Below are 27172 nucleotides of genomic sequence, written 5' to 3' on the forward strand. Positions count from 1 at the left end.
CGGTGATTTTTACGAGTGGCCGTTTCCCCATCTAATCCCAATAATATCTGGCCGAGTTCTCCTGGCGGTTCATTTCGATCGAGACGGAAGCAGAGCAAAGGCCAAGGGAGGCAGAGGGACACATTGCAGACGCCAAGGGTAAAGAGAGAAGCGAGCGACCGCCATGATCTCCTCCGTACATGCTCTGCTTCCGCCATCGTTATCTCCTCTTCGTTCTTCCTACCGTTACCACACAGAAACCCACCACCTGAGGCACGTAGCTCCCATTAGATTCCGCGCAGCTAGTATTTGTGGCCTCCCAAGTAAAACAATCCCCTTCTTGTGCTTCTCCGTGCGTCAATCCGTCCTCCAGATCGGCCTCAAAAGAATCTCCGCAGGTCTCAGGCCCGTCGCTGCCGCAGCCGCCGCCGCCGCCGCCGGCGTCCCTGATCCGGATGGAGATCCGAATGCCTCTCCTGCTCCTCAGTCGCAAGATCCAACGGGAGGAGGATCGGAAGACGCCAGCTCTCATGATAGGAACAGCCGCGACGGTGTCAAGAAGAAGAGCAATCCGAGACTGAATCTGGCCATAGTGTTCGGCTTCTGGTACTTCCAGAACGTGGTGTTCAACATCTACAACAAGAAGGTGCTCAACGTCTTCCCTTACCCCTGGCTCCTCGCCTCCTTCCAGCTCCTTGCCGGCTCCCTCTGGATGTCCGCCCTCTGGCTCTCCGGCCTCCAGCCCTTTCCCCGCCCTCTCGGCCGCCGCTTCTTCCTCGCCCTCCTCGGCCCCGCCCTGTTCCACACCGTCGGCCACATCTCCGCCTGCGTCTCCTTCTCCAAAGTCGCCGTCTCCTTCACTCACGTTATCAAGGCCTCCGAGCCCGTCTTCTCCGTCCTCTTCTCTGCCCTCCTCGGCGTCCGCCTCTACCCCCTACCGGTCTGGCTCTCCGTCCTCCCCATCGTCGCCGGGTGCTCCCTGGCCGCCGTCACCGAGGTCTCCTTCGACGCCCAGGGCCTCTGGGGCGCCCTCATCAGCAACGTCGGCTTCGTGTTCCGAAACATCTACTCCAAGAAGAGCCTGCAGGACTTCACGCACGTCAACGGTCTCAACCTCTACGGCTGGATCAGCATCGTCTCCCTTCTCTACCTCTTCCCCGTCGCCATCTTCGTCGAGGGCTCCCAGTGGGTGGAGGGCTTCCGCAGGGCCTTGGTGGCGGTTCCCACCCCGTGGACCTTCTACTTTTGGGTGCTCTTGTCCGGGATCTTTTACCATCTCTACAACCAGTCGTCGTACCAGGCGCTCGACGAAATCAGCCCCTTGACCTTCTCTGTCGGCAACACCATGAAGCGAGTCGTGGTGATTGTGGCCTCCGTTTTGGTCTTCAGGAATCCCATTAGGCCATTGAACGCCTTGGGGTCTGCTATCGCCATCTTCGGGACTTTCTTATATTCGCAGGCCACCACAATGGGCAACAAGAGCGGGAAGAATGATATCCCCGAGAGGAAGAGCTAAGTAATCTCTGCTGCTGGTTTGACGAAGCCTTGCTCCTCTCATTAGATTCTGGTAAGAACAAGTTCTCTTTCCTTCGTCTCCTTCCCTTTTGCTGTCCTTTTATAGGACCATTTGCTGGTAGTACTAGGATGGTTACTGATGGAACGATGACAGGCGGGTTGTTAATAGGTGAAGTTGATTTCTCTGTTCCTTTTTCACCAATTTTTAATATAATTCAGTACATAATATCTCTGCATATATATATATATATATATATATATATATATATATATATATATATATATATATATATATATATATATATATATATATATATATATATATATATATAACCTATGAGCCGAAGCAATCACGAGCAAAAAAGAGTGCAATATAAAGACTTTCCGAGATCACCCGTCATACCAACACAAAAAAGAGCCCAAGCAATCACGCTTAACTTTAAAATTATGATGGGATCCAATGTTTTAGTGTTGGTATGATGGCATCCATAATGTTTGTGTCTGATAGGATCTGGTGCTTTAGTGTGTTGGTATGATCGCATCCATGTGTCGTCCGTTGGGTTGGACGGAGCCCCTTGCGTGAGTCGTGCGTGTCGCTGGCTCGACCCCGACAACAGGACTTCCCAAGGGATCACCCATCCTAATACTACTCTCATCCAAGCATGCTTAACTTTGAAGTTCTTATGGGATCCAATGCTTTAGTGTTGGTATGATCACAACCATGTTGCAATTATCATTCGTCGCCTAAGTGTCGTGTGACGATGGGATGGGCAGGGCCCCTTGCGTGGGTCACATTGGCACAAAAAAAAGTGCAACACGAGAACTTCCAAAGGGGTCACCCATCCTAGAACTATTCTCGCTCAAGCACGCTTAACTTCAAAGTTAGAATTCAATATTTTAGTGCTAGTATGATCACATCTATGTTGTGAGTGTCGTCCATCGCCTAAGTGCACGTCGCAGGCAGTGATGGGATGGGCGGAGCCCCTTGTGTGGGTCGCACACATCGTCGGCTCGACCTAAAACCATTGTAACTTTCTCGAACAATCTCGGAATCACTATTGCGACCCCAATCTGGAAACCTCTTCTCGAGCCCCACGTGGCTGACTATTAAGTGGTCACAAAAAATTCCAAGCCTAAAAACCATTGCCTCAAAGGTCTACGGTAGAGGTTTTCATCACTCGGAGCGCAAAAAAGAAGTGCAACACAAGGACTCTCTCTCAAGCACACTTTATTTTAGAGTTTTGATAAGATCTAATGCTTTAATGTTGGTATGAGCGCACTCGTGCTACTTATATCGTTCGTCGCCTTAGTGCACGTCGTGGCCGACGATGGGATGGGCGAAGCCCTTTCGTGGATCATACGCATCGCTGGCTCAATCCCGTCGCACGAAAACCATCATAACTTTCTCGTACCATATATATACTCTGGTTTTGTAATTACTATCGGTCAATAGTTATTTTATATTTTAACATCATTTTTTTAGTTCACTAATTGTGGACTAAAATGTTAACATCTCTATTATGGTATTAACATATATGCTGTATTTAAATTTGGAGTGTCATTGTCGCTGGAGGTAATGTATATGTAATTGTGACCAAAATAAAAATACGATGATACAGATCAAACAGGAAGAGGAAAGAGGGGATAGAGAATGCATCGCGCTCCCTATAGGATTTGCTCTCGTGTTGAACAAGTAATCTTGTAAATGTAAATGATGAGCCAACTAAATAAACCCTGACACGAGATTGAAAGAATATTCGAGTTTGATTTGACTTATTATAAGTCTTAACTTGGTTTAGGCTTGACTCGTTTGTAATTTATTTATTATAATATATAAGTTGAGTTAAAGCTCATGTATAAAACGAGTCAAACTAAAACAGATTTAAAAAATCAATTTAATAAATATAAGTTACAATAGTATATCATGAAAATGAACATATGTATAGCAAAATATAATAATATTAAGTATATTCTATAAACATTTTGACTTTAAATGCATACAGTTTATAATTCTTCAATATGTAAACATATGATCACCTTCAACATTTCTTTTAGATTTCTGATAAAATTTGTGTATATATATGTAACATCATGTTAAGTGAATTCTCACTGTTCAAAATTCATGTAATGTAATTCTAAATCAAAATTCCTAAATTTTGAAACATAAAAAACTTGTTAAGTTGGATTTTATTTGTTTGAGTTAGATGTTACGATCCTTCTCCATCCTTGTCCTGAGTTGATGCTGGTTGATTCTATCGTGTCCAAACATGTAAGACTATGTTGAGAGCGTTCTCGACAAGACCTATTCAAAATATAAGTCGTTTACTCCAGACTTCAAATATGGTCATCTACTAGTTATGAAAAAAATAATGTGTCTCTTTCGAACTTAATTGTGATCATGATGCGTTGAACCCAAGACATGTAACACTCCCAATTAGTCCCACATCGCAAGATTAAGATTCACTTATAAGAATTTAATGAGTATATTATTATCAACTTTAGTTTTAGTATTTTAATTAGTGATTTAGACTAAACAAAGTTTATGGGTCAGTTAGCCTATCAGGCCCAGATCGTGACATTTAGTATTTTCCTAATATTTAAGTATAATAAGAGGACTCGAGTATAAAAGGACTATCCGTGAATGGACTTGAATCAATAAGTGACCTACTTCGGTTGGTCAAACACTAAGACTCGTCCATCCTAATCCCGATGAATAAAAAACCTATACCCCAAACCCTATTTCAAATGCTAAATCCTAACTTTAAAATTTAAATCCTGAAATCAATACCTTAAGACCTAAACCTAATAAACCTTAAATAACTCTCAAACACTAAACTCTAGCAATTCCTAAATTCTAAATTCTAAATGCTATACAACAAATTGTGGACCTGAAACCCGAATCCTAAATCCAAAAACCCTAAACCCGAACTCCTATACCCAAGCCTTGAGGGGAAAGGATAAACCGATCAACGATGCTGGTCTTCGGGTGTACCGGCGGCGGCTGGTGCGCTGCACATACCTTGGGATCGGCGGCTTCGGCCATGGCTTCCTCCCCGTTTCTTCGCATCGCCCCGACCCTTCACCTCCGATGCTGTTGCAGGAAATTCTGGTGCGAAGAGCCCAAGGAGGGCACGACGAATGGGTGGACGAGGAGGAGGTCGACGAGTGCGGCGCAGCGGAGCCCCGACGTGGTTGAGGTGGAGTACGCTGACCTCAACCTCAAGAATTTCTACGGCGCCGCTCCTAATGTATCCCAATTCCCCTTCCTATTCCAGACTCTCTTTTCCCTCCTCTATTTGCGTTTTCGTCTTGATGGAACATTCCGTTCTTCTATGGCAGTTAGGTCACATTCGGATTCGACAACATGTGAATCCCCTCAGTTCTTCTTTCGCTGTGAGTGTTGATCACTCCACCTGTCAAATCTTCACGTCCGAGTTCTTTGTTTCTCCTTTATTATCTTTCTTTCTGTTTTTTATTATGGGGTGAATCACAGACACCAGTGGAGATTCCGGTATGGAAGGAAGTTTTCAGGGATCCGTCGCTCCCGTTGATGGTGGATATTGGTAGTGGTATGAAGTCGTTCTCTGTGAGAATAAATGGCATGGTCACTATATCTGTTTCGTTTTCCTCCTCATATAATAAGATGCCATGGTCTTTGCTTGTTGCTTCCCGTTTGATGTGAAAAAATTACGAGTATTTCTGATTCCCAAAAGTTTCTAATGATGATGACGATGAATCCTTGCAGGCAGTGGTAGATTCCTTATCTGGCTTGCTAAAAATTGCCCCGAAAGAAGAAATTATCTGGGGCTGGAGATACGTCAAAAGGTTCTAAATGCTACTGCTTAAGCTATCTTCATCTGATTCTTCCGTAGTAATATAGTCTTTTGCTGTTAATGTAGCTAGTGGAGCGGTCACAGTTCTGGGTCGAAGAATTGGGTCTTGCAAACATGTGAGCTCTTGTGTATAAAATCACCTGCTCGCACATCATTCAAATGAAGGATTGTAAGCTACTTGTGGAACTAAAAGATGTTCATTTTTTGAGCAGTCATTTTATGTTTGCCAACGCCACGGTATCCTTCGAGCCACTGGTTTCCACCTATCCTGGACCTCTTATGCTGGTCTCCATACTGGTGAGCTTTACCTAAGTTAGTTTTCCCATTTTAGAATTTAACAGGGAGATTATTCTTGATACTGCAAACTCAGGCTCTCTGTCACTAGTTTGAAGTGAGACAGGTTTTTCTTTTTTGCATAATGCAGTTGTTTCTTTGTCTTGAATATGACCAAATTTTGGGTTTGATTGAGAGCTTATGCCTTCATTCGATCTTGCAGTGCCCGGACCCTCATTTCAAGAAAAGGCATCACAAAAGAAGAGTTGTACAGGCGAGCTTAGTTGATTCCATCTCAAAAAGGTTGAGCATTGGAGGGCAGGTATGGCTCGCTTAACTTGCGCTTCTATTCTATTTGAGTTCGAAATACATAGCCGGCACAGATATATAAAAATCAAAATTTTCTTCCAAATTATTGAATTGAAGGTGTGATGACTTATACCTGGGATAAGCAGAACAACTTTCTTTTTCCTTCCATTGTTAAAGTTAATCACTTTCAGAAAAATCATAGCTAGGTCAATTTTTTACTAAAAAGTTGGCCTTGCTGATTACTCTTCAAGGGTAAAGCATCACCTTAAGAACCATAAAGGTTGATGAAATAAGAGAATTTATTTGTTATCAATCAGCTTGTTAAATGACTGACTTTTTAAACACCAATGGTATGTCCATGTAATTTTGCTAGTTCTACCTAACTATTCTGGTGAAGTTATTGACCGGTCGGTACTTCATTGGCTTCTGATGTCTGTATTCACCACAAGAAGACAAGTCAAATAAATTTTGATGCAGTTACAAATTGCTTTCATGTAATTTTAATTTTCAGAACCCTCTTCATTTTTCAGGTAGCTTAACAATAATTTTTTTTTTTTAATTTTCGGGAGGATAGTGGAGGAGGGAGGTGAAGGCAGTGAACCCTTACATACCAAAAAGATCCAAAATCATCATTGGATATGATATGCTACAACTCCTTAGAAAACACATCCTTCAGATCACTGCATCACAAGCAGCCTGCTAACTCGTCCGACCCAATCAGCTAAGTCAGCTGCACGATTGCCTTTGTGCAGAATCTAAATGGGACATCTGAAAGTGTGAATTTCATTTTTTATGTTAAGTGACAAGCTGATAATTACAGAGAACCTGCCATCGCATCAAGTCAGAAGGTGATAGACATTATATCTCATGAATATTGCAAACTTTAAGAACATTTATGTTTTTTTTTTTTTCTATCTCATTTGTTGGCCTACCTTTTCATTGCTGGGTTGCTCCCAGTGTTTCCATTTAAATGCGGGAGTTAATCCTCTATTTTTTTCAAAGCTTTTTGAACTTGTTTGCGCTTCAACATAGCAATCTTATCACTTTTTGTAGGTCTTTGTGCAATCAGATGTGCTTGAATTGGCATTCGACATGAGGAACCAGTTTGATGCTCGTTTGGATGTATTCGAGCATGTCGATACCATTGACAACAATTTTTTATGTGACACCCAAGGATGGGTGCTGCACAACCCCATGGGTATACGAACAGAAAGAGAGATACATGCAGAGCTAGAAGGTGCTAGAATCTACAGAAGGATATACCAAAAACAAAAGCATTGTGTTTAGCCAAAACATATGATCGATTGCCTTATTCCCCTGCTGAGGTATTTAGCTTCATGTCGCCTGTCCTCTAATTCATCCATTTATATCCCTTTGAATTCACCAACCGCAACTATGCACTTCATGTGCTTTTACAGGGCATGAGATTTCGGTGATGGCGAGCCGAGGAACCATGCACGAAAATTGAAGGGCATGCCAATTCTTCCTGATGCAAACATGGCTTATGCTTCAGCAGGTTGGCGACATTAGCGGTCTACGACGTTTGAGAGTTATTGTTACAAAGCAGAATATTTAGCTCGATTAGCAGTATGTCCTGATTCCTTTTATGAGACAAGCAAACCATGGCTCCTCGACAACACGAGGATCGTAGTGCTTGTGCGGAAAATTGTATACAAGAATCGATGATTCCTAATATATTTAGAATGGGGAGTCTGGCATTATTTCCGAGTTTACTGATCATCCGATTGTTGTTATTATTATGGAAACACATGAAGTAAAACAGGTGAGGGATAGGGATGTGAGTTAGAGAGAGATGAGCACAAACATAGCTATAAGCTATAGATATATATATGGTTTTTGCTGAGAGCGTGTAGATTGTGACAGACCATGCAGTGTGCAACTCTTAAATCTCAACTTCTCTGTTAAAGATCCAACTGAAGGGCACCATGCTGGTCTTCTTCTCCGCCCGTTCCTGAGCTCTCTCTTCCGTCTTGCGAAGCCTGCTGGTCTGACTGCAGACGTAGTCCTGAGCCCGTCTCCCCTCCCCCGACAACCCCGTCACTTCCCCAACCTTCCACCTCTCCACGAAGAACTCCACCACGTCCCCGTAGTCCTTGCTGGTATACACCCCGAGCCGCTGCGCGACGGAGGAGTAGTGGCGGAAGATGTCCCGTTCCTGCCCATCGAACATGAACCGAGCAGGCATTTTGATCCTCTTCCTCATCATGTCCGCCAACGCCAACATGGTCGCCTCCGGATCGACCTCGAACAGCTTCTCCACGATCTTCGTGTACGCCATCTCGTGGCGCTTCTCGTCGGCGGCGATCAGCCCACAGATCTTCGCCAGCAGCACGTCGCCGTGCTCCTTGGCTTTCCTTGCTGTGTTTCCGTGGGAGATGAAGGTTGCCCTCTCTTGGAAGGACGTGTAGACGAAGCCACGATACGGATCGTTGTCTGCCTCTATCATCTGTCCAAAACACAGAGCAAGTAGTGGTTACTACCCACCCCGTCACCCTGCGTGCAACGTAGCCTTTTTGGCTCAAACCCTTACCATGCCCGATCCGATCAAGTACTGTATCGTCTTCTCGATCTGCCGCATGTTCAACCTCCCGCTCAAGAACAGGTACTTGTTCAGGACGTCGCCGTGGCGGTTTTCTTCCGCCGTCCACTTCCTCGTCCACCTCGCCCACGCCGTCATGCTCGCCCCGGTTTCGTCCCGGGTGCCGTCGAAAGTGTTGAGGACGTTCTCGTAAGTGGGCAGAGCTTCTTCGGTGATCATGTTGCCGACGAGGCAGACATAGTACGCGTCGGGGATCTCTGCCGCCCGCTCACGGATCTCCTTTATCCCATCCAAGAAGCCTTCCCCCGAAGGATCCGGCAGGAAATCCTGAGGCTGCCATGAGCTCTCCACCGGCTTCAGGAACGTCAACACGTTATCCTCCATCCATCCTTCCATAGATTTAACGACCTCAAGCTTTTCCGGACTAATGGCACGTACAACATTCTTCTTCTTCTTCTTCTTGTTGATCCTGCAACAACAACAACAATAGTGACAACAGCGAGTGTAGTCATCGGTAATCAAGGTCTGCCGGAAAGCAAGTCTCACCCGGCAAGCATGGCAAAGTGGCCGGGTTTATAGGAGGAAGGAAAAGGGGGAAGTAACACAACAGTGGAAGACTTTGGACCGCAGCCATGAAGGAAACAAGAAGGGCTCAACCTTAAGGCCATTTATCTTGCGATCGAGCGAGCAGGCACGGCAATTCGTAGGAGATGAGATGAGATGCTGCTGTGCTGCAGAGGAGGAAGCCTCATCATTTATAGAGGCCACAAACTGAAACAGTGCAACTATTATGCTTTGATGTTTGAATCCTTTTGTCATTATCCTGAAATAAAATATTTTAGTACTTTGAAGTAGTTATTGTCAAGAGAGAGAAATATTTATATTGAATATATACAGTGTATTTTAAACAAATATTTATATTTTAAGTATTTCTTAATGGATATATCCCTATTTTACTTTTTTTTTCCTCAACAAATAACCTTAATTTAAAATATCTTTTAAAAATTTTCTCATCAATTTTAAATTAGTACAATGTTTCCAGTGTTTTTATTCTGGTATTATAAACATCATAAAAACTATTGAAAAATATTATAAGTGATATCATATTATAATTTTTTAGGTGTCATTCATTACTCATAAACCATTATGATATACAGTTGGTTGGTAGAGGTTATGATTTATGTATTTATTATAGTGTTTTTATTGTGGTAACCAAAATATTATAACAAGTCAAATTTTAATTTTTATTTGGGTGATGTTATTCATAAATTATTATAAATATCTATTTGAATCAGAATGATATATAAATAGTTTCTAATGTATCTTGTTTCCATTTAATATATTTAAACTGTTTTCAAATAGACTTTACAGTGCTTGCAATGGCAAAAACACTATAATATGCCAAAAACATTATAAGCAATAAAATTTTTTTAAGAGACAGTTTAAATATTTTTTTTAAAATTATAATACTATTCATAAAAGAGTAAAATGATATATATTGATTGAAAAATACTCAAAATATGAATATATATATATATATATATGTATTATATACACACGATAAGGTAAACATGAATTATGTTTTTATTTCTTTTTTTCCTATCCCTAAAATTATTGAAAAAAACATGAAGAGAGAGAAAGAGTGATAGTTAAGATAATTAAGAGAGAGAGAGAGAGAGAGAGAGTATGTAAAAAGATTTGATCTCCCATAAAATTGATGACAAAGAAAGCATGTGAAATTATTAGAGGGTTTATTTACATTTTCCACCAAAAAAATAGTTGGCAATCGTACCCCAACTCACAAGTCAGAGCGGACAACAATGAGATCGACTTGGATCCTTAATGTCGTTCTATGCCCTAATTGAGTTAGTTCTGTAATTGCGTGTAGATCAAAATCATAAATTAATAGAAATTCTAAGCTTTAAAGATGGAAAATATAAATTGTTATCTTTTCGGATCTATCGCATCATATATAGATAAACTCCGTCGCATGGTCTTTCATTCAATATAATTGATTCCATGGAAGCATGTGTTCTCTCCTCACATCTCATCCAACTAATCCTCCATACTACTCGTCTTTGACGTTTGAATGCTTCCGCCATGAGTCTAAATTATCAATGAACTCTCCGTGTTTCTTTTAGGTCCATTTGTTATAGTCCTCTTTCTTCATGTGCTTTGTTTTTTAAGTGGGTCATCAATATTTAATGGTTTTAATTAATTTTATCAAAATTATTATTATTTTCATTACGAAAGCCGACTACATATTAAAGCTTACTACCGACCATCACCACTATCACAACGATGACATGATAGCGTAAGGTACAATGTGATTATTAATGGTGGTATAGAGACAGAGATGAAAAGGAGTGTGAGGTTGGAGTGCGACGGGGAAATGCGAGAGGTGAGGGTGGCAATGATAATACGATAAGATAGAGATGCTCTCGACATGATGAAGGCGATGACTAATAGGATTGAGACCAAGAACAATTTTATCATTTAAAAAATAAATTATCCATTACGAGAATAAAATAAAAAGGATATGTTTTGTGAGAAAAGGTAAAAATTTAAGTTTTTTTTTTATCTATTTTTAAAATTATTGATAAAAAGATAGTGAAATAGAAGGATATAATTATATTAAAAAGCCCCCAAATGATTAGACTTTTCTTGATAAAAATTAAGAGAGTTCCCAAAAAAAAGATTGGATTTGGATTGAGTAATCTGTTGCTCTATTTACTTCTCCACTAAAAATAGTAAGGAACGATGCTACAATTTAATGAGTAGATATGGAAAATCTAACCAACCAACACTAAAATTTAATGAGTAGATATAGAAAATCTAACCAACACTAAAATTTAATGAGTAATTATTACCTCATACTTTGAATTATATCAAGAAGATCAATTTTGATTCATGTTCTTAACTGCATATATCACAAGTTTGAATATGTTAGGCCATAAGCGCCCACCTTCTATGAGCATTAAATTCTCCCTCCTTTTTTTATTAGAAGATTATTTTATTTTAAAATAGTTTTTTTTTATTTTATAAAATTTATTTAATTTTTTTTTTATATTTATGAATTATTCCTTTATAAATAGATGTAAATATTATTTTTCTCCTGCCTCTTTTTTCTTTTCCTTCTCATCCTCTTCCTCTTTCTTCCTCAGCAACGTTGAGGGTGTGATGATCGATGTCGGTAAGCAATGTTGATAATGATGGTGTCGACATCAAGTGTCATCAACGATGATGATATCGATAAGGAATGCGATAAAATAAGAGATTTTGGGAAAGAAAAAAAAGAGATAAATTTGATAATACTAAGGTTGTAAATAGTAAAATAATATTCTCATTATTTTTTAAAAGATTATGAAAAGTAAGTGACTGTGAATAATATATAGGAGCTATGAATAGTAAGTTTAGATGGGTCTTTCTATCTAATTAATTATATATAATAGTTTAAATTAATTTTATCAAAAAATTTATTATTTTCGTAAAGCCGTGGATACTATAAGCCACCACCGCTATCATCTTGATGGCACGCTAGTATAAGGTGCGATGAGAGCATCGACGATGGCACAGAGGTGAAGATGATTATAAATAGTAAAATAATATTCTCATTATTTTTCAAATAGTAAGTGATTGCCTAAGGTTATCAATAGTAAATATTCTCATTATTTTTTAAATAAAAATTATTATTTTCATTACAGAAGTTGTGGGTCACCATTGCTACCATCCTGATGGCATGGTAGCATAAGGTACGATGAGAGCGACAATGGTAGCATAGAAGCAGAGGTAGAGAAAAGTGTAAAATAAAGCTGTGACGAGACGAAGACGAGAGGCAAAGATGACCAGAATGGTGAGATAGAGATGGTTATGAAATGACAAAGACAATAACTAACGAAATGAAGACTAAGAACAATCACATCCTTTAGAAAATAAGTGATACACTATGAAAATAAAACAAAAAAGAGATGCTCGGTGAGAAAAGTTAAAATTTTGAATTTTTTTTATCTTAAAAAATATTGATAAAAAGATAGCAAAAAAAAGGGAGATAATTATACTAAAAAAGCCCACAAATGATTGGACTTTTCTTGGGAAATCTTAAAAATCAAGAGAGAACCAAAAAAAAAAAAGATCCGAATAAGATTGAAGAATTTATGGCTCTATTTACTTCACCACTAAAAACTGTGATGAACGATACCGTAATTGAATGAGTCGAAATGGAACACTTTGGATCAAAGATCGATTTTGATTCTTGTTTCTATCTACATGTGTCAACGTTTTTGGCATGGAATATGTTACACCATAAGCACCCACCTTCTATGAGGATTAAATTCTCCTCTCTCTCTCTCTCTCTCTCTCTCTCTCTCTCTCTATTAGAAGATTTTTATTTATAATCCCCTTCTTATTATTATTATATTTACAATCCCCTTCTTATTATTATTATTTTTAAAAATATTTTTAAATTATTTCTTTATAAAAAATGAAAACAGTATCTTCTTCTCTATCCTTTTCTTTCTCATCCTCCTCCTCGAACAATAATATCGAGGGAGTGACAACGAGTTGACAAAGATGACAACAACAGTGAGTAGTTGTGAATAATAAATAGAGGCTATGAATTATAAGTTTCTTTAATTAAGAGTGGATGGACTTTTCCACTGACAACCTCGATTTAATTTTGGATCTAAGTTCCCATACCTTCTCCACTCTATCCTTTAAAGCTAATTTAATTTTCTCTCTCTCTCTCTCTCTCTCTCTCTCTCTCTCTCTCTCTCTTCCCACCTCCGCCTGGTCTAAATAATTAATTATAATCTGATAAATTCAAATCAAGGATCATTGTCTTGTGTTTATCGTATGCTAATTATAATATAATAAATGCCTATCAGTGCCTATGTACTATGTTAGTATATCAAATAAATAAATGAAAAAAATTATATTTTAGGATATTTTCTTTTTCTCCTACTGTCTTAATATATAAGTTAAAGTTAGATAAAAATAAAGTATATCGAAGACATAAATCAATAGAAATTTTTAAGCTATAAGCATCGAAAATAAAAATTCTATGGCAAAGTCAAAGTTGCTTCCATTGATTCTAATATTCTCTCACCCATAAAGAACAGCTGAGATGTTGGATTAGGTGTCAAACTCTAAGATTTGACCAAAATAAAATATCAAGGTAATATTAATGATGACATCTCTTCCTTTAATTCATCACTCATCAAGATCCTTAAATCTTTTGAATGTCATTAACAAGATGTGCCCAAGTAATTGCCTTCTTGAGGAATAGTGTTCCAGAACTGTGACCAGTGTCACTAATCTATGACTCTATGGCGTAAGTACTATTGACTCCAGAATGGAAAACAAATATTAATTATCATCATATATCTATTGATAATATCCTCTATAACATGAAAGTAATGATGAGTACTTATCAGTGTCGACATTACAAAAAGGTTCTTAGTGTCGACATTACGAAAAGGCAGGCTCTATCACTGCTCAAAATTGTCAATCTCATGTACCCAAAACAATCTATTAGTCACCACCATCATCATGCACTATTGACTTCACATGGTGTGTCACCACCGAACAGAGACTGTCACGTTGTTGCCTTCAATGAATCAGATGGGTTTTGATGATATAAATCAGACAGGTCTGGGAATAAGTTCAAATGTTAAATCAACTTTTGATCACGGATCTACGAATAACAAAAACCAACGAGAGTTTTGTCCATGCATCTGAAGAACTCCAGCACATAAGCAACTGGCATCATGTGCTTGAGTTCATACATTGATAACATTTAGGCATCATCCATATCTAATTCTATTTCAGGTTCTGATTGAGACTTACTTACATTGTTGGGGAAAAGAAATTTCTGATCTTCTGTGAGAATTAACTTCAAGGCTTTCCACCGCACAAGGAACAGAGGGAGATCCGCAGAGCGTTAGGTGCAGAAGCAACGAAATGTCTGACCAATCTTCAAGAACATCCATTACTTTGACGTGGTTGACTGCAAAATCCACCAACATGACATGCACAATGACTAACAAACCCATATAAATCTTAATATTCACATGCGGACACAATTCTTATGTACATCAACTCAACAGGTATATACATAATGCAACATTTATGCTTGATACAATATCATTTATGACACAAGAACTGATAAAAGGCTTTAAGACTTGAGGAGAGAGTTCAAAGAAAAACAAAACATTGGGATCCTATTTATGACCGTCAGCACCAACTGCAACACCTGTCCACAAATAAAACAAAACTCAAGAAATTGCAACTGCTCAAAAGAAGGAAATAACCCATCCAGTAAAACCCAAACACCAATCAGGACAAACCAGGAATGATTAGTAGTTCCAAAGATCTCTTATACAGACTACATCAAGCAGCATACAGGCAGTGACTAACTTAATTCAGATTACTCCATCACATAGCTCAACTATCACCATATTAAGTTGATGGGTAGAGGTTAACCAGCTTAAAGTCAAGAAGGCACTACAAAATGGAGCATCATGCCCAACTTAAGCACGAGAAAGAAAAACCAACCATACGCTAAATAATTGAACTCTAAGCACCAAAAGGTAACCGAGATGAGTCCCTAGTCAAGTTCAATATCCTTGAACCTAAGAGAAAAGGATGGGATCTTAGACCATTGATACTGTCTTCGTTGGATATCTCTTTGACTTTCATGCTTACCAGTTTCATGTGGTTAAATCTGACATTAACAAAATTGCTAATGACACTTCGATTAAATCCCAAAAAAAATAGAGTTTATTAAACTTTCCTTTTTCAAAATCTAGAAGCCCAGAAATATCTTATTCTTCCAATCATCCTTCTTGTGAGAATATTGACCTTAAGCTTTGTACTCAGGAAAAAGAGAGATGAGCACTAAAAACCTTTATTGAAGATAATCCTATTGATCAAGAATATACTGAAATCTTATGGAGAAGCAATAGGCACTAAAAACCACTGTTTTGCGTAACGAACTTCACGTACATTATGATTTACCTTGAATAAGAGTTATATCTCGTTATCCATCCATCATATTATAGGCTGGTATGTTGCCAAAATGGACATAAGAAGATTTATTTACCATGAAATATTTTATGCATTTGTATGCACGACGTGCGGTATGAGAGTCCACATAAATATGATGTGAAAGTTCTTGGATATACTATGATCACCTATTGCATATAGTATGACCTACTCTGCACATATGTATTACAATTTATTTTGAATAAAAGTTTTACCTTTTTATTATGCATCTATCACGTTATGGGGTTATACATTGCTAAATAGGTCATAAGAAGATGAGTTCACAATGGAATGTTTTAGGAATTTTATTTTAAAAGATTGCATATATGGCACAATGCATGCTCATCTTAATATGTTAAATTGAAAGTTTATACTTACTGAATTATCACTCATTGTAGACCCTATTTTGCAGAAAAGGATAATGTGAATCTATTCATATGATGGACAAGGAGCTAAGCAGATATAGGCTCATGCCAAAGTAGATATAGATGATCACCTGTGGACATATTTTTATGTACATGAGTTTGAATAGAAAATACATGTATGATTTGAGAGTATGTGTTAATAACCTATATACAGGTGTCAAATATCATTATGTTTAGCAAGTTGAAATGCTTCAAATTGGCCCACTTTCCCTACTATGTTATTATTGATAGCATAAATAAAAGGGTGTGATAACATCCTATTCTAGTTATGCATGTATGGTATGTGTGGAACTAGAAGTAGGGTCGGACTAGTACGTATTGATCGATATCGGTGTTTTCGAATAGGAAGAAGAAAGAGAAGAGGAAGAGATGGTAAAAGAAAAGGAGAAAGGAAGAGAAGGGAAGGGGAAGAGAAAGGAAGAAGAGGAGGCGATGAAGGAAGAGAAGGAAGTGGGAGGAATAGAAAGGAAAAAGAGAGGTGGTGAAGGAAGAGGAGAATGGAGGAAAAGGAAGAAAGAGAGGAAGCGATAAAGGAAGAGAAGGAAGTAGGAGGAAGAGAACGCCAGAAGAGGAGACAACGAAGGAAGAGGAAGGAGAGGAGCCAATGCAGGAAAAAGAGGAGGGAGGAGGCAAGACGAAGAAGTGAAGAAGAGAAATGGATGACTATTGATCGACAGTGGGCGTCATGACGATGGGCAACTACAGGAGGCGAAACGGGAAGGGCTCACGAATGCCACCCATAGAGTATATTTTTTATTTTTATTTTTAAGGTTTGAATTAGAACGCATAAGATGAGGGCGATCTATGTACTGGTTCACACCTGGACCGGTACACACTACTTGTTTTGTACCAATGCAGGAGAAACATCAAATCCAAATTAAAAAAGTAGCGCCTATTTAAATTTCATATGCACTCACATGGCTCCTACATGTCACTTTCCCATTCGAGGATCTTCACATAACTCACTCATCACCACTTTTGGCAAAATGCGATAAAAGATCCTCACAAACCTAGTGAAGATGTTTCCAAGGACATATGACAACTTCGCTCACTAGTTATAAGTGGTCGCATTTAGCTAGCTGAGACAGACCTATATAAGGATGATCTCTTAAAATGTGACTATAGAAGTGGTGAGCTAACTAAATTACCATATGTTTAAACAAAACTAAGATCCACAAGCCATCGAAAAAGATAATATGTAACCCATAAGACGATCTCTTAGAACGTTTATTGTCATAATAATAAGCCACTAGGTTAGCCATGAGACAGGTGCATTTACATATATATAGATTTTTACTCCAAGCTATTTTTTCATGATTTATGCTCTTATGTAAAGGTTTAAGTACTTATCTTTGAGAGACATGAGTAGTATTATTCCGGAGATACAATGCCATATGTATCCAATAGATTCTCTCCTATGTTAAACTATTCATATATGTTTGTCGCTATAGGATATGGGCAATTCCTAAAGCTCCCATAAAAAATAAAGACGAAAGTACACAGCCATTAACATGCAACAATGGAATCCAGAATTCGATAAATTTTGTGATACTTAAAGTATAAGTCAAAGAAGTGTAGGTCATAATTTAGTTAACTCAATCTTCATGGAAGATATTTATGCTAAAATTTAACTTCATAAGGCACCTCATGGATATTTCAGGTAAGAGAGGAAGGAGAACTCAAAAGAATCTCTTTCTCAATCTCTACTCTAAAGTCTATGTGATGCATGCAGTCTATTGTAGTCCTTGAATATCACATTAAAAGGTACTAGTTTCTTTTTTTACCTAGGAGATTTCCCTCTCATCTGAGTGCATTGAAGAAATCATGCATGGACTTCCATCTTAGTACCTTATAGAGTCAAGGAACATGTTCAACAAATCAACTCAACACAAGTTAGATCATGCATGAACCTTGGAGTATGGACTTCCATCTTTGTACCTTATATTTATACTTCTTTAACTATTTAAATGTTCTAAACATAACTGAAATTTCTTGTTTTTAACAATTTACATGTTTCTTGTACTTGAAACGTAATCTTCTTACTTCATTCCATATTTTCTATTTTCTTGCACTAGTGTTGTGCTTCCCCTATTCGTTGTTTTGCAATAGCGTTGTGGCTTATCCATCAGACCTCTAACAATCACAATGATTGCAGTGCAAGTTCCTTCGCATATCCTTGGGAGATACATCTGGAAACACTGGCACAATTTGGTAGCATGCCAAGCATATGGATTTCTTGGAGAGCAACTCCTTGTATCTACACAAGGGTTCAAACATCACCTACACAAGGGTTCAAACAGCATCTACACAAGGGTTCAAACAGCACCTACACAAGGGGCAAAGATATTATTTATTTGTTTGGGTACAATTTCTTCTTTCAACATATAACTTTGCTATCTAACAGAATTTCTGTCTAGTGTTATTACTCCAATAAGCAATTGGTCCAAGACTTCAGATTTAATAACTTAAGTTCAAAATCAATCCCAATTAAACTCTCATCAACAAAATACAACTTAGTGCTAGAAACAATAAACATCAATAATTTCCTCAAAATTTAAGAATAAGTAGCAAGGAAAATCAAATGCTAATAGATGTAGTCAAGCAATCAAGTCGTACCTTTTGTCCTAGAAAAGGTGTTTTGCAAATAAAAGTAATCTAATCAATCATCATATAATTTTTCAATGAAAACAGGAAGGATAAAAAAATAGGGGCTCTTGTGTTTTTTAATTATGGTAGCTCAAAAGGCATAATGACTAATGAAACCATTGGTGAAGCTACTAAAGTTCATCAACTTTATATGACACCATCAATCATCATGATTACGAGGAAAATATCTGCAAGAATACCCTTAACTGACATGTTCAACATGACTAAGGATTAACGTCGATGTTCCAACAACTCAAGGTAATTTTCAACATAGCTCTGCTGAAACACCAACTACCACGGCCAACGGGGAGGAGCAAGCAGAAACTCAAACGATGGAAAACCACATTTCATTTCTCGTTAAGAAGATGCACTTTTAAGAAGAATGTTATCCTGCTAATGTACTTCTCAATTGTAACAAATGAAATACCCAGAGGAGCTGCTTTTGGCCTAGTATGTGAAGTCCAAATGCTTCCAACTTATAATAAATGTTAAGAAGCAAACTACATCACCTTGTCTGCTAGCTTAAAAATAAAGTGTCAACAAAAAGATTACACTTTGTGGCACTTAAAAAGCATATCAAGTGATTGCAATTTCTTGCATACTATTGAGTTGCTCTTACTACAGAATGCATAGTAAACAATTGTAGTAATGAGGTCGAGGATGCTATAGGTGAATTTAATTCCACATAAGACAGTGTCATGACCTTTTAACAGTAATGATTGGCTTTCTAAATAACATTAATACTTGCCTGGTTTGCATTATCAGGCAACTAAAGGGTTTCTATGGCAATGAGTAAATGAACTTGCAACAAGCATTAATAAACCTCTACTTCGTTTACTTGTGTAGTAAGTTGTCAGTCATCATGGAACTATTAACAAACAAGAAGCATGAAAGGGACGAAATTGTTGTCTGTTTTTCGAGAAACCATGGAAATCAAATCTCACCGGAAATAATTCCCCATCCTCCTACTTCCTTAGACACGCCCCTCCCAGAGGCACTCCAGATCGGGGGACTTGGGCCCGGACGCACGAGTAAGGAGGTTGCGGAGGTCGGCTGGGGGGTGGAGGCCCATGGAAGAGGCTCGCTCCCAGCGTTGGAGACGCGTCAGACCAATGCAGGGGCCGTACCTCATGTCCATGTCGAACTGCCTCAGCCTCTCCTCGTCCTCGCCATAGTCATCTGAAGTCGGACCCAAGAGATAGCACATGGTATGAGATGCAAGGAAGGAGAGCGGAAACCGGAAAGGGAATCAAATACAAAAGGGGAAAGGGGCAAGGGGAACACACAACCTGTGAGATCAAACGCGCCATGCGCAAAGAGAGCCGGTGTCTGAGGATCGGTGGCCCCCAAAGTGGCGCCACCGCCTGATTTGCTAGGTTTCTTCTTCTTCGAGGCGGAGGCGGATTTGCTGATGCCGCCCTTCTGATGTTTCTTCTTTTGCCGGTAGAAACCCTTGATGTCGCCCGACGCCATCTCTCTCTCTCTCTCTCTCTCTCTCTCTCTCCCGACTATTTCATTGGAATATAAAAATCGTAACTGTTTTAAAATTATATATAGGACATGTAAATAAAAATTATTTACCGTAAACAAAACTTCATTGAGCTCTTTTACCTGATGGCATCTCTTAATTGATTTATTAGCTGGGTGTCATGGACATAATTGATTTTATCGAATAAAAAATAAAACATTTAACTCGATTCAACGAGTAATTATTTTTAATAAATACTTAATAAATCACAAACATATAAAAATATCCATAAGTGCATGATATTATTACGGAACAATATAATAAAACAATCCCAGATACTATTATAAAGGCTCATCCAACCGAGTGACACCCTGATAATTCCTAAATGATGTAATGACTGACATTCTACGTCACTTTGTAGAGCCAGAAAAACTCCCAAAATGATTTTATGGATGATTTATTTCTGAATAATCTTGTTTATGTGGAATGATTATACTCAATATATTGCTATAAGATTGAACAGTCATAAAAATCAATTAAAATGAGGCTATCAAACCAACCGTAAATTCTCTACATATTATGTAAAACATGAATAAAATTGAAAGACATGTATATACATAAATATATATCAAACATCTTATTCATAAATTTGTTTATGACATTCTCTTCCACTTATTCTTCAAAAGTTTTCATCAAAGCTTGTGGATGCTATATTTCTACACCTTTGTTGAATCTACAATCTACAATCTTCTACTTCAATTACAAAATGCATCTTGGCTCTTGTATGCTCTCCATCGTTGCCGTTGAATAGTCGAGTTTTGATCCATACTCTAGTGTGAAATAAGTTGAGTTATACTGATCTTTATTGGTTCATATATATCTTTCAAATAAAAAAAAAATACCTTCGGTTTCTCAAATGTCTCGTTTAAACTAATTGGATGCTTATAAGAGTTTTAATCAGCATTGCATCGTCAATTTTAAATTTTTTAAGATTTTTTTATCAAATTTATCAATCGATTCTTCTTTTATTTAGTTATTACCTCCAAATATATTCATATCATTTTCATTTTCGATTGATTTTTTGTTACGAAATGAGATATATAATTTAGTCTCGATAAAATCGATTTTTATTAGTGAAGAATTGATAATTATTATTATTTACTAAGTTTCTTTAAAGGTTCTTTGAACATATACTGAATAAAAAACTAATCTAACGAGGACGTAGCTAATTATTCTCTAATAAAAATAATTTTTTATGATGCATAATTATTCTTCAAAGTATTCTTCAAAGTATAAGATGATCTGAGAGGGAAATCTCCTGAGTTTAAATCCTTACCAATATCATTCATACCTGATCCGGTGTTATGATACCTTACTCGCCGACACGTCATCGATCGACACCTCAACCGTCATTGGATGACGTGGTAGCCAATGGGGTTGCAAGAGAGAGGTCGACTCAATTCCACACAAAATGGGACTCAAATCGATCGTTGCCTCGGGTTTGACACTGGGAATGATAAGACATCTAAATATCTGAACCCTAAAATTGGATTCCACATACTTCTTGTATCATCGGATCATGCAGAATACGTTGGGTCTATAAAGTATTGTTAATAATAGCCGATGGATGCAACGTTGGTTCTTCCTCGAGTTCTTCAGTATTTTTAGGTTGGAAGGGTAAGTGGAAGGGCGAAGGGAAGCCGGTTTGTTAGACTGCAACACCATGACATCAGACCGGAAGAAGCTCCTCCGTTTAAATCAACGAGCTCCGGGGAATGATGGCTACATTGATCTCTTGGTTGGTTAGTTTTCTTGGCTTCCCTTCCTTCGACGGCCCAAATTCCCCGTCGATTCCCGACCGATCGGAGACCGCCACCGCTCGTGAAGGACGAAAACGGATTCCGGCGGCAGCGATGGAGGATGGGGCGATGATGGGGCGGCAGACGCGGAAGTGGATGGTATTGATGGCGACGGTGTGGATCCAGGCGTTCACGGGAACCAACTTCGACTTTTCGGCTTATTCGTCGGATTTGAAGGCGGCCATGGGGATATCGCAGGTGCAGCTTAACTACCTGGCCACCGCCTCCGACCTCGGCAAGGCTCTCGGCTGGTCCTCGGGCCTCGCCCTCCTCTACCTCCCGCTCCCTTTCGTCCTCCTCCTCGCTGCCGCCGTCGGCTTCGGCGCGTACGGCGCCCAGTGGCTCCTCATCACCAATCGCATCTCCCTCCCCTACTTCCCGGTGAGTTCATTTCCCTTTCTTTTTTTTCGATTAATTTTTGGTGAATAATTTATACTTCCTTTATACTTTTTTTTTTGGTTTTCGATTCAAAACTTCGAACTAAATTGCTTTTAATTAAACATTGGCGGGGGTGGCTCGTGAGATCGGCGAGGTAGCGTACGGCGAACTCCTTTCATCGCATCCCTTTTATCCCTGCTGATAGTTCTCCTGAGAACCCAAAGCAGAGTCCGATCGTATCGGAGTTGGGCGCCTTGCCCACCGTTCCGTTTTGCTTGGTCGATCCATCGCCAAGCCAGTAGTTCGTCCACCGTCGGATGAGACAGGTGTCTGTGTCTCGACGACGGGGTGCCTTGTGCAGTCACCGTTGGAGACATGGGTTAAGGACTCGACACATGGCAATGTTGGAGGGTGGTCCCTCTTTTGCTCTCCAATAGGCTCGGGTTCTCGTCCAGCGACCAGACTACGGGTAGGTTAGACGTGCCTCTAGGAATAGCAGATGGTTTGACTTCCAATCCACTAGTCAGACTCTTATATTTCTGTCATTTTAAATATTTTTGCTGATCAAATTATTATTACTATTATTATTATTGATTTCTCGAACAAATTTGGACCGTGTCTTCGAGCTAATTCATATTTCGAGTCCCAATTTGGCTCCCAGCGTTTGGATGAATAAGCCTCTAAGTCAATATTGTTAGTGATCCCAACGAAAGAGTAAAAAATGTTAACTTTAGTTTGAGATTTGTTTTATCTCAATCAAATGACGATCTTTGATGCCAAATGAAGATTATGATAATTCTGTTTCACGTTAACATACATCATATTTAGGTTGTGCTGTCATATCCTATACATGAATGATAGATTATGGGTCATCCTCAGTATATATAATATAATATAATATAAATTTTAAATTTATTTTAAAATTAATTAATGTTATCATACATTAGGTCTGACATTAATTCAACCAAGAGATTTAAGTTTATTAGATTGTAGGTGATATTCAATATATGTAACATAATTCTCTTAGTCCTTACTGATATTATATTATCCTCCTAATTTATATTTTTCATTAATATTTTTTATAATTAATTTTTTTTATCAGTCATTATATGATTTTTACGCTTTCGAGACATTTAGATTGGCCGAGACGATGAACCCCAGCCTCGGATTGAAATTTGTCCGCAGAGGACACCGTGAGGCATATAATCAATGCTGCATGTGAACAGATGGCACGATTCCTATGAGAACAGATTTAGTCTAAAAAAGTGATCAGATCGTGCTTTTATATAATAGTATATTTGAGCCGAAGATGCATTGAAGGAGCACTTTCGATGCATAAGGGTTGGCTCTTTTATTAGAATAGTGAACTCTTGTTAGTGCTTGCACATGAATCACAGGCTGGATTTGCAGCTGCTCTTGTACGCATCAGTCAGTTCGGGGTGCTTCACGTTTTTCTCGTTCATGAAGAATCATGATGATAGCATATTATTATGATCAATAATGTCCTGAAGCTGGTAACAGCCAACCCAGTCTGCAATATAAACTATAGAAGTCGGTTGGGGCGTGTTTCACGTGCAACGACCAAAATAAGGCTGATGCACTTCTTTTTCTTGTTTCCTACGACTAAACGTGGACACCTCACCGGTAGACTGCTGTCGGGGTGAAAAACATTATAAGACTGGTGGGTACGACATGTACACGCGGAAGATGATGATGGGGTTTCAGAACAGACTCAGTAAAAAAAATAATTATCAATATCGTTTCAGATTGCATGAACAATTAATCGATTTGACTTTTCATTATCTACAGTATTCGATGATTTTTCTCTTTGACTGAAACTGAGTTTAACTCTTCATTGTTGAGTGGTATCAGGTATTCCTCTTGTGCCTGCTTGCAGGATGCAGCATCTGCTGGTTCAACACAGTCTGCTTCGTGTTGTGCGTTCGCAATTTCCCTGTCAACCGCTCTCTGGCTCTCTCCCTCACCACCAGCTTCAATGGCGTCAGCGCTTCCCTCTACACCCTCGTTGTCAATGCCGTCGGTGGCTCTTGCTCTGTCTACCTCTTGCTCAACGCCACTCTTCCCCTTCTCGTCTCCACCATCGCCCTTCTCCCTATCGTCCGCCAACCTCCCACCCATCTGCTCCTTTTGGCTCCTGCGGACTCCGCTCGTCATGACTCATACATCTTCCTTCTCCTCAACATCCTTGCCTTCATCACCGGCTTCTATCTCCTCTTCCTCAACTCCATCTCCTCCGTGTCGTCTACTGCCCGCCTGCTCCTTGTCGGTGCCGTTCTGCTCCTGCTACTCCCGCTCTGCGTCCCCGGCGTGATTTGTGCTCGTGATTGGGCTCGCCGAACCATATTCTCTAGCTCTCTTTTCAGTTTCATTGGTGTCGAAGACCTCGAACTCCAAAAGCAGCTCGTCCAAAGGAGCGAGGACGACATAGACGTCAGCGTCAACAATGGTGACGCCTTCAACGTCAACGATGGTAACGACGACTGCTCGCATGGAGAAGACGGGCGACGGTCTTGTTGGTGGTGGTGGTGTTGGTGCTGTGACCGGCTGGCGGCGCTCGGTGATGAGCACACCGCCACGAGGCTTGTATCCCGCATTGATTTCTGGTTATACTACGTGTCCTACTTCTGCGCCGCCACGGTAGGGTTGGTCTACAGCAATAACCTGGGTCAGATCGCGCAGTCGATGGGAAGGCAGTCGCAGACCACGATGCTCGTCACGGTCTACTCATCTTGTTCATTCTTCGGTCGCCTGGTCTCCGCGGCCCCCGACTTCCTTCGCGGGTACGTACGTGCTTCAGCCTTCGTTCTCGCGGCATATAATTCTGATTAATCTTGGAGCTCAATGGCAGGAAGATCAACTTCGCAAGGACGGGGTGGCTGGCGGCGGCTGTGGTGCCGATGCCGCTTGCGTTCTTTCTGCTGGCGGAGGTGGGCGACACGCATGCTTTGCTGGCCGGCACAGCTCTCATCGCGCTCAGCTCCGGTTTCATCTTCGCCGCTGCCGTATGCATTACTTCGGAGCTCTTCGGGCCCAACAGTCTGGGCGTCAACCACAACATCCTCATCACCAACATCCCCTTGGGATCTCTCCTCTACGGCCTGCTTGCCGCCTTGATATATGATGCCAATGGCAAGTCTATGGTCCCACTGGTACTCGGTGACGGAATGGTGCTTTGCATGGGGAGGAAATGCTACGCCAAGACGTTCTTGTGGTGGGCGTGCATTACAATGGTCGGTCTCGCGTCGAGCTTGGCGCTGTACTTGAGGACGAGGGCGATCTACGTGCAGCCGGCGCGAAGGCCGGCAGCGGGGGAAGGAGCTCAGAGCGAGGCTCAGGATTAGCTCACAGAATGTTGATTACAGTCTGGGGATCAATCAGGTCGAAGTTTTGATGCTAGAAAAGTTTACTTGGCAAAATACGACGGTAGTTTTGTACTTAGGAATACGAGATAGAAATTAAAATCTTATATATATATATATATATATATATAATATATATATATATATAAGAGTGATCAATGACTCATCTGACCAACATAGGACCGTAAATTTGTTCCAAAGATAACTGATTCATTGAGCTAACACGATGAATTCATATAAAAAAATTAAGGTTCAACCTCATAAGATTATTTATCCATAGACAGACATACAATCATTGACTCAAAATATTTAAATATATTAATAATTCAAATTCCTTTCGCTTCTGATATAGATTTCCTGAGTACTATAATCTTACCTATCTTAGATTCTCGTTAGCATTCATTGTGCATTTTGATGAATAACCTTTTCCCCTTATAATGCATAATACTATATTCACTCGGATGTTTTATCACGCTCTAAACCTACAACATCTGATAAGTAATACTATATTTAAGTTGATTTGGATCGAATCGACAATTCATATATATATATATATATATATATATCAACGAAATCTTGACGCTTATCTAATTGGATTCCGATTATGAAAATATAGGAAATGAAACCGTCAAAACTAGGTTGAGGACTAATTGCTTGTACTCTGCCCTGCAGATGACTTGAACCCTTGGCTCTTTGGTTGTCCAGATTTCTTGATCTCTGAACGGAAGGCAGAGAAGTTTTGGTCTGAACTTAATTCCTAGCTTACATCAGAGAGTAACAGCCGCTCTTACCTCCTGCTGGTTTAGCTGATGATGATTCTGATCTCAGTCGTTGACAGTTGATGTATCTATCCTGGCTGATGCTTGTTTTACCCACCGGACCACCTTCTCGGCCTCCTTGCTCGCCCTCTCCTCCTCCTCCAGTGCCCGCTTCAGGCGTCGCCGCTGTTCTTCCACGGAAAAGGTACTGAAATCGGTAAGAATTCCCTGGTTGCTCCCCCACCTTGCTTCATCGAGACTTGCTGCACCGTGGACCTCGTTGCTCTTTCCCTTCCTGGTGGATTCTCGAGCGCCGTAACATCCGAAGCAACACGTCCGCCGCGGTGGTGGAGGCGATTCCCCGGAGCGGTTCTCAGCCATAATCAGATACATAAATCGGAGGATTCTTCCAATTAATACAGATGATATTCCTCTTACCAACGATTACCTCAATCTGATCGAGGTGTTGTGTTGGTTTGAATGTATATATGTCTATTTAGATCCATGGAAGAGCCGAGAGATTCGGGCCGAGTAGTGACTTGGAGGTGGCTGCACGTTCGCTTTCAGGTGACATCAAGCTGGAGAAGTATGCGACCATTTTAGTGGACGTCTCGAGAGCTGAGACTTTAATTTTGGCTTTCTGGTCCCACCACATCTTTTTGGAGAATCGTTTGGAAGCTGGTGGGGTTGGTGAAGTTGATCATTTCATATTTCATTGCCACTACGCCAAACCCTACCTAAATGTACG

The 27172-nt window shown here is 39.8% G+C and overlaps 5 protein-coding genes and 2 pseudogenes across 9 annotated transcripts; 3 read left to right on the plus strand and 4 right to left on the minus strand.

The window, feature by feature from the left end:
* Window positions 1-54: 54 nt before the first annotated feature.
* Window positions 55-1692, plus strand: LOC135639479 (xylulose 5-phosphate/phosphate translocator, chloroplastic-like). The gene has a single exon (XM_065153244.1). It carries the CDS (start codon window positions 164-166, stop codon window positions 1493-1495), a length of 1332 nt encoding a protein of 443 aa, XP_065009316.1. The 5' UTR covers window positions 55-163; the 3' UTR covers window positions 1496-1692.
* Window positions 1693-2096: 404 nt separating this feature from the next.
* On the minus strand, window positions 2097-2215 carry LOC135641876 (5S ribosomal RNA; annotated as a pseudogene).
* Window positions 2216-2300: 85 nt separating this feature from the next.
* Window positions 2301-2414, minus strand: LOC135641886 (5S ribosomal RNA; annotated as a pseudogene).
* Window positions 2415-4411: 1997 nt separating this feature from the next.
* On the plus strand, window positions 4412-7630 carry LOC103986639 (uncharacterized). 3 transcript variants are annotated; one of them, XR_010497300.1, is made up of 9 exons: window positions 4412-4742; window positions 4834-4887; window positions 4988-5063; window positions 5240-5319; window positions 5394-5443; window positions 5537-5624; window positions 5824-5922; window positions 6484-6757; window positions 6963-7100. XR_010497300.1 is itself a non-coding variant. In XM_065154736.1 (9 exons), exons 1-8 carry the CDS (start codon window positions 4467-4469, stop codon window positions 7194-7196), a joined length of 957 nt encoding a protein of 318 aa, XP_065010808.1. In that variant the 5' UTR covers window positions 4418-4466; the 3' UTR covers window positions 7197-7234; window positions 7328-7630. The 3 variants fall into 3 exon arrangements, 2 of the variants coding, with proteins under 2 accessions (XP_065010808.1, XP_009402962.2); XM_065154736.1 differs by lacking the exon at window positions 6484-6757 and adding an exon at window positions 7328-7630 and having other exon boundaries at window positions 4418-4742; window positions 6963-7234; XM_009404687.3 differs by lacking the exon at window positions 6484-6757 and adding an exon at window positions 7328-7630 and having other exon boundaries at window positions 4422-4742; window positions 5540-5624; window positions 6963-7234.
* Window positions 7631-7637: 7 nt separating this feature from the next.
* LOC135640375 (stearoyl-[acyl-carrier-protein] 9-desaturase, chloroplastic-like) lies at window positions 7638-9186 on the minus strand. The gene is made up of 3 exons (XM_065154735.1): window positions 9016-9186; window positions 8461-8938; window positions 7638-8376 (listed from the first exon to the last, which is right to left on the minus strand). The coding sequence occupies exons 1-3, from the start codon at window positions 9135-9137 to the stop codon at window positions 7813-7815; spliced, it is 1164 nt and encodes a 387-aa protein (XP_065010807.1). The 5' UTR covers window positions 9138-9186; the 3' UTR covers window positions 7638-7812.
* A 4939-nt stretch (window positions 9187-14125) lies between these two features.
* Window positions 14126-20090, minus strand: LOC135585670 (uncharacterized). 2 transcript variants are annotated; one of them, XM_065154921.1, is made up of 3 exons: window positions 19871-20090; window positions 19526-19760; window positions 14126-14473 (listed from the first exon to the last, which is right to left on the minus strand). In XM_065154921.1, exons 1-2 carry the CDS (start codon window positions 20052-20054, stop codon window positions 19555-19557), a joined length of 390 nt encoding a protein of 129 aa, XP_065010993.1. In that variant the 5' UTR covers window positions 20055-20090; the 3' UTR covers window positions 14126-14473; window positions 19526-19554. The 2 variants fall into 2 exon arrangements, with proteins under 2 accessions (XP_065010993.1, XP_065010991.1); XM_065154919.1 differs by lacking the exon at window positions 14126-14473 and adding an exon at window positions 14497-14719.
* A 1577-nt stretch (window positions 20091-21667) lies between these two features.
* LOC135640896 (protein NUCLEAR FUSION DEFECTIVE 4-like) lies at window positions 21668-26457 on the plus strand. Of its 2 annotated transcripts, XM_065155718.1 has the most exons (4): window positions 21668-22289; window positions 24159-25087; window positions 25156-25685; window positions 26339-26457. In XM_065155718.1, the coding sequence occupies exons 1-3, from the start codon at window positions 21825-21827 to the stop codon at window positions 25646-25648; spliced, it is 1887 nt and encodes a 628-aa protein (XP_065011790.1). In that variant the 5' UTR covers window positions 21668-21824; the 3' UTR covers window positions 25649-25685; window positions 26339-26457. The 2 variants fall into 2 exon arrangements, with proteins under 2 accessions (XP_065011790.1, XP_065011789.1); XM_065155717.1 differs by lacking the exon at window positions 26339-26457 and having other exon boundaries at window positions 21669-22289; window positions 25156-25741.
* Window positions 26458-27172: the final 715 nt, after the last annotated feature.

Source organism: Musa acuminata, chromosome BXJ3-6, assembly GCF_036884655.1.
Source record: "Musa acuminata AAA Group cultivar baxijiao chromosome BXJ3-6, Cavendish_Baxijiao_AAA, whole genome shotgun sequence".
In the NCBI taxonomy this organism is placed as follows: Eukaryota; Viridiplantae; Streptophyta; class Magnoliopsida; order Zingiberales; family Musaceae; genus Musa; species Musa acuminata.

Bases quoted from the DNA above. Each gene is read 5' to 3' on its own strand.
- LOC135639479 (XM_065153244.1), top strand. From the start codon at position 164: ATGATCTCCTCCGTACATGCTCTGCTTCCGCCATCGTTATCTCCTCTT.
- LOC103986639 (XM_065154736.1), top strand. From the start codon at position 4,467: ATGCTGGTCTTCGGGTGTACCGGCGGCGGCTGGTGCGCTGCACATACC. The intron at 5,064-5,239 runs GTATGAAGTCGT...GAATCCTTGCAG, and splicing joins GATGGTGGATATTGGTAGTG to GCAGTGGTAGATTCCTTATC. The intron at 5,625-5,823 runs GTGAGCTTTACC...TCGATCTTGCAG, and splicing joins TTATGCTGGTCTCCATACTG to TGCCCGGACCCTCATTTCAA.
- LOC135640375 (XM_065154735.1), bottom strand. From the start codon at position 9,137: ATGGCCTTAAGGTTGAGCCCTTCTTGTTTCCTTCATGGCTGCGGTCCA. The intron at 8,939-9,015 runs GTGAGACTTGCT...TTGTTGTTGCAG, and splicing joins CACTTTGCCATGCTTGCCGG to GATCAACAAGAAGAAGAAGA. The intron at 8,377-8,460 runs GTAAGGGTTTGA...TGTTTTGGACAG, and splicing joins ACTTGATCGGATCGGGCATG to ATGATAGAGGCAGACAACGA.
- LOC135585670 (XM_065154921.1), bottom strand. From the start codon at position 20,054: ATGGCGTCGGGCGACATCAAGGGTTTCTACCGGCAAAAGAAGAAACAT. The intron at 19,761-19,870 runs GTTGTGTGTTCC...GTCCGACTTCAG, and splicing joins TGGCGCGTTTGATCTCACAG to ATGACTATGGCGAGGACGAG.
- LOC135640896 (XM_065155718.1), top strand. From the start codon at position 21,825: ATGATGGCTACATTGATCTCTTGGTTGGTTAGTTTTCTTGGCTTCCCT. The intron at 22,290-24,158 runs GTGAGTTCATTT...GAGTGGTATCAG, and splicing joins TCTCCCTCCCCTACTTCCCG to GTATTCCTCTTGTGCCTGCT. The intron at 25,088-25,155 runs GTACGTACGTGC...GCTCAATGGCAG, and splicing joins GCCCCCGACTTCCTTCGCGG to GAAGATCAACTTCGCAAGGA.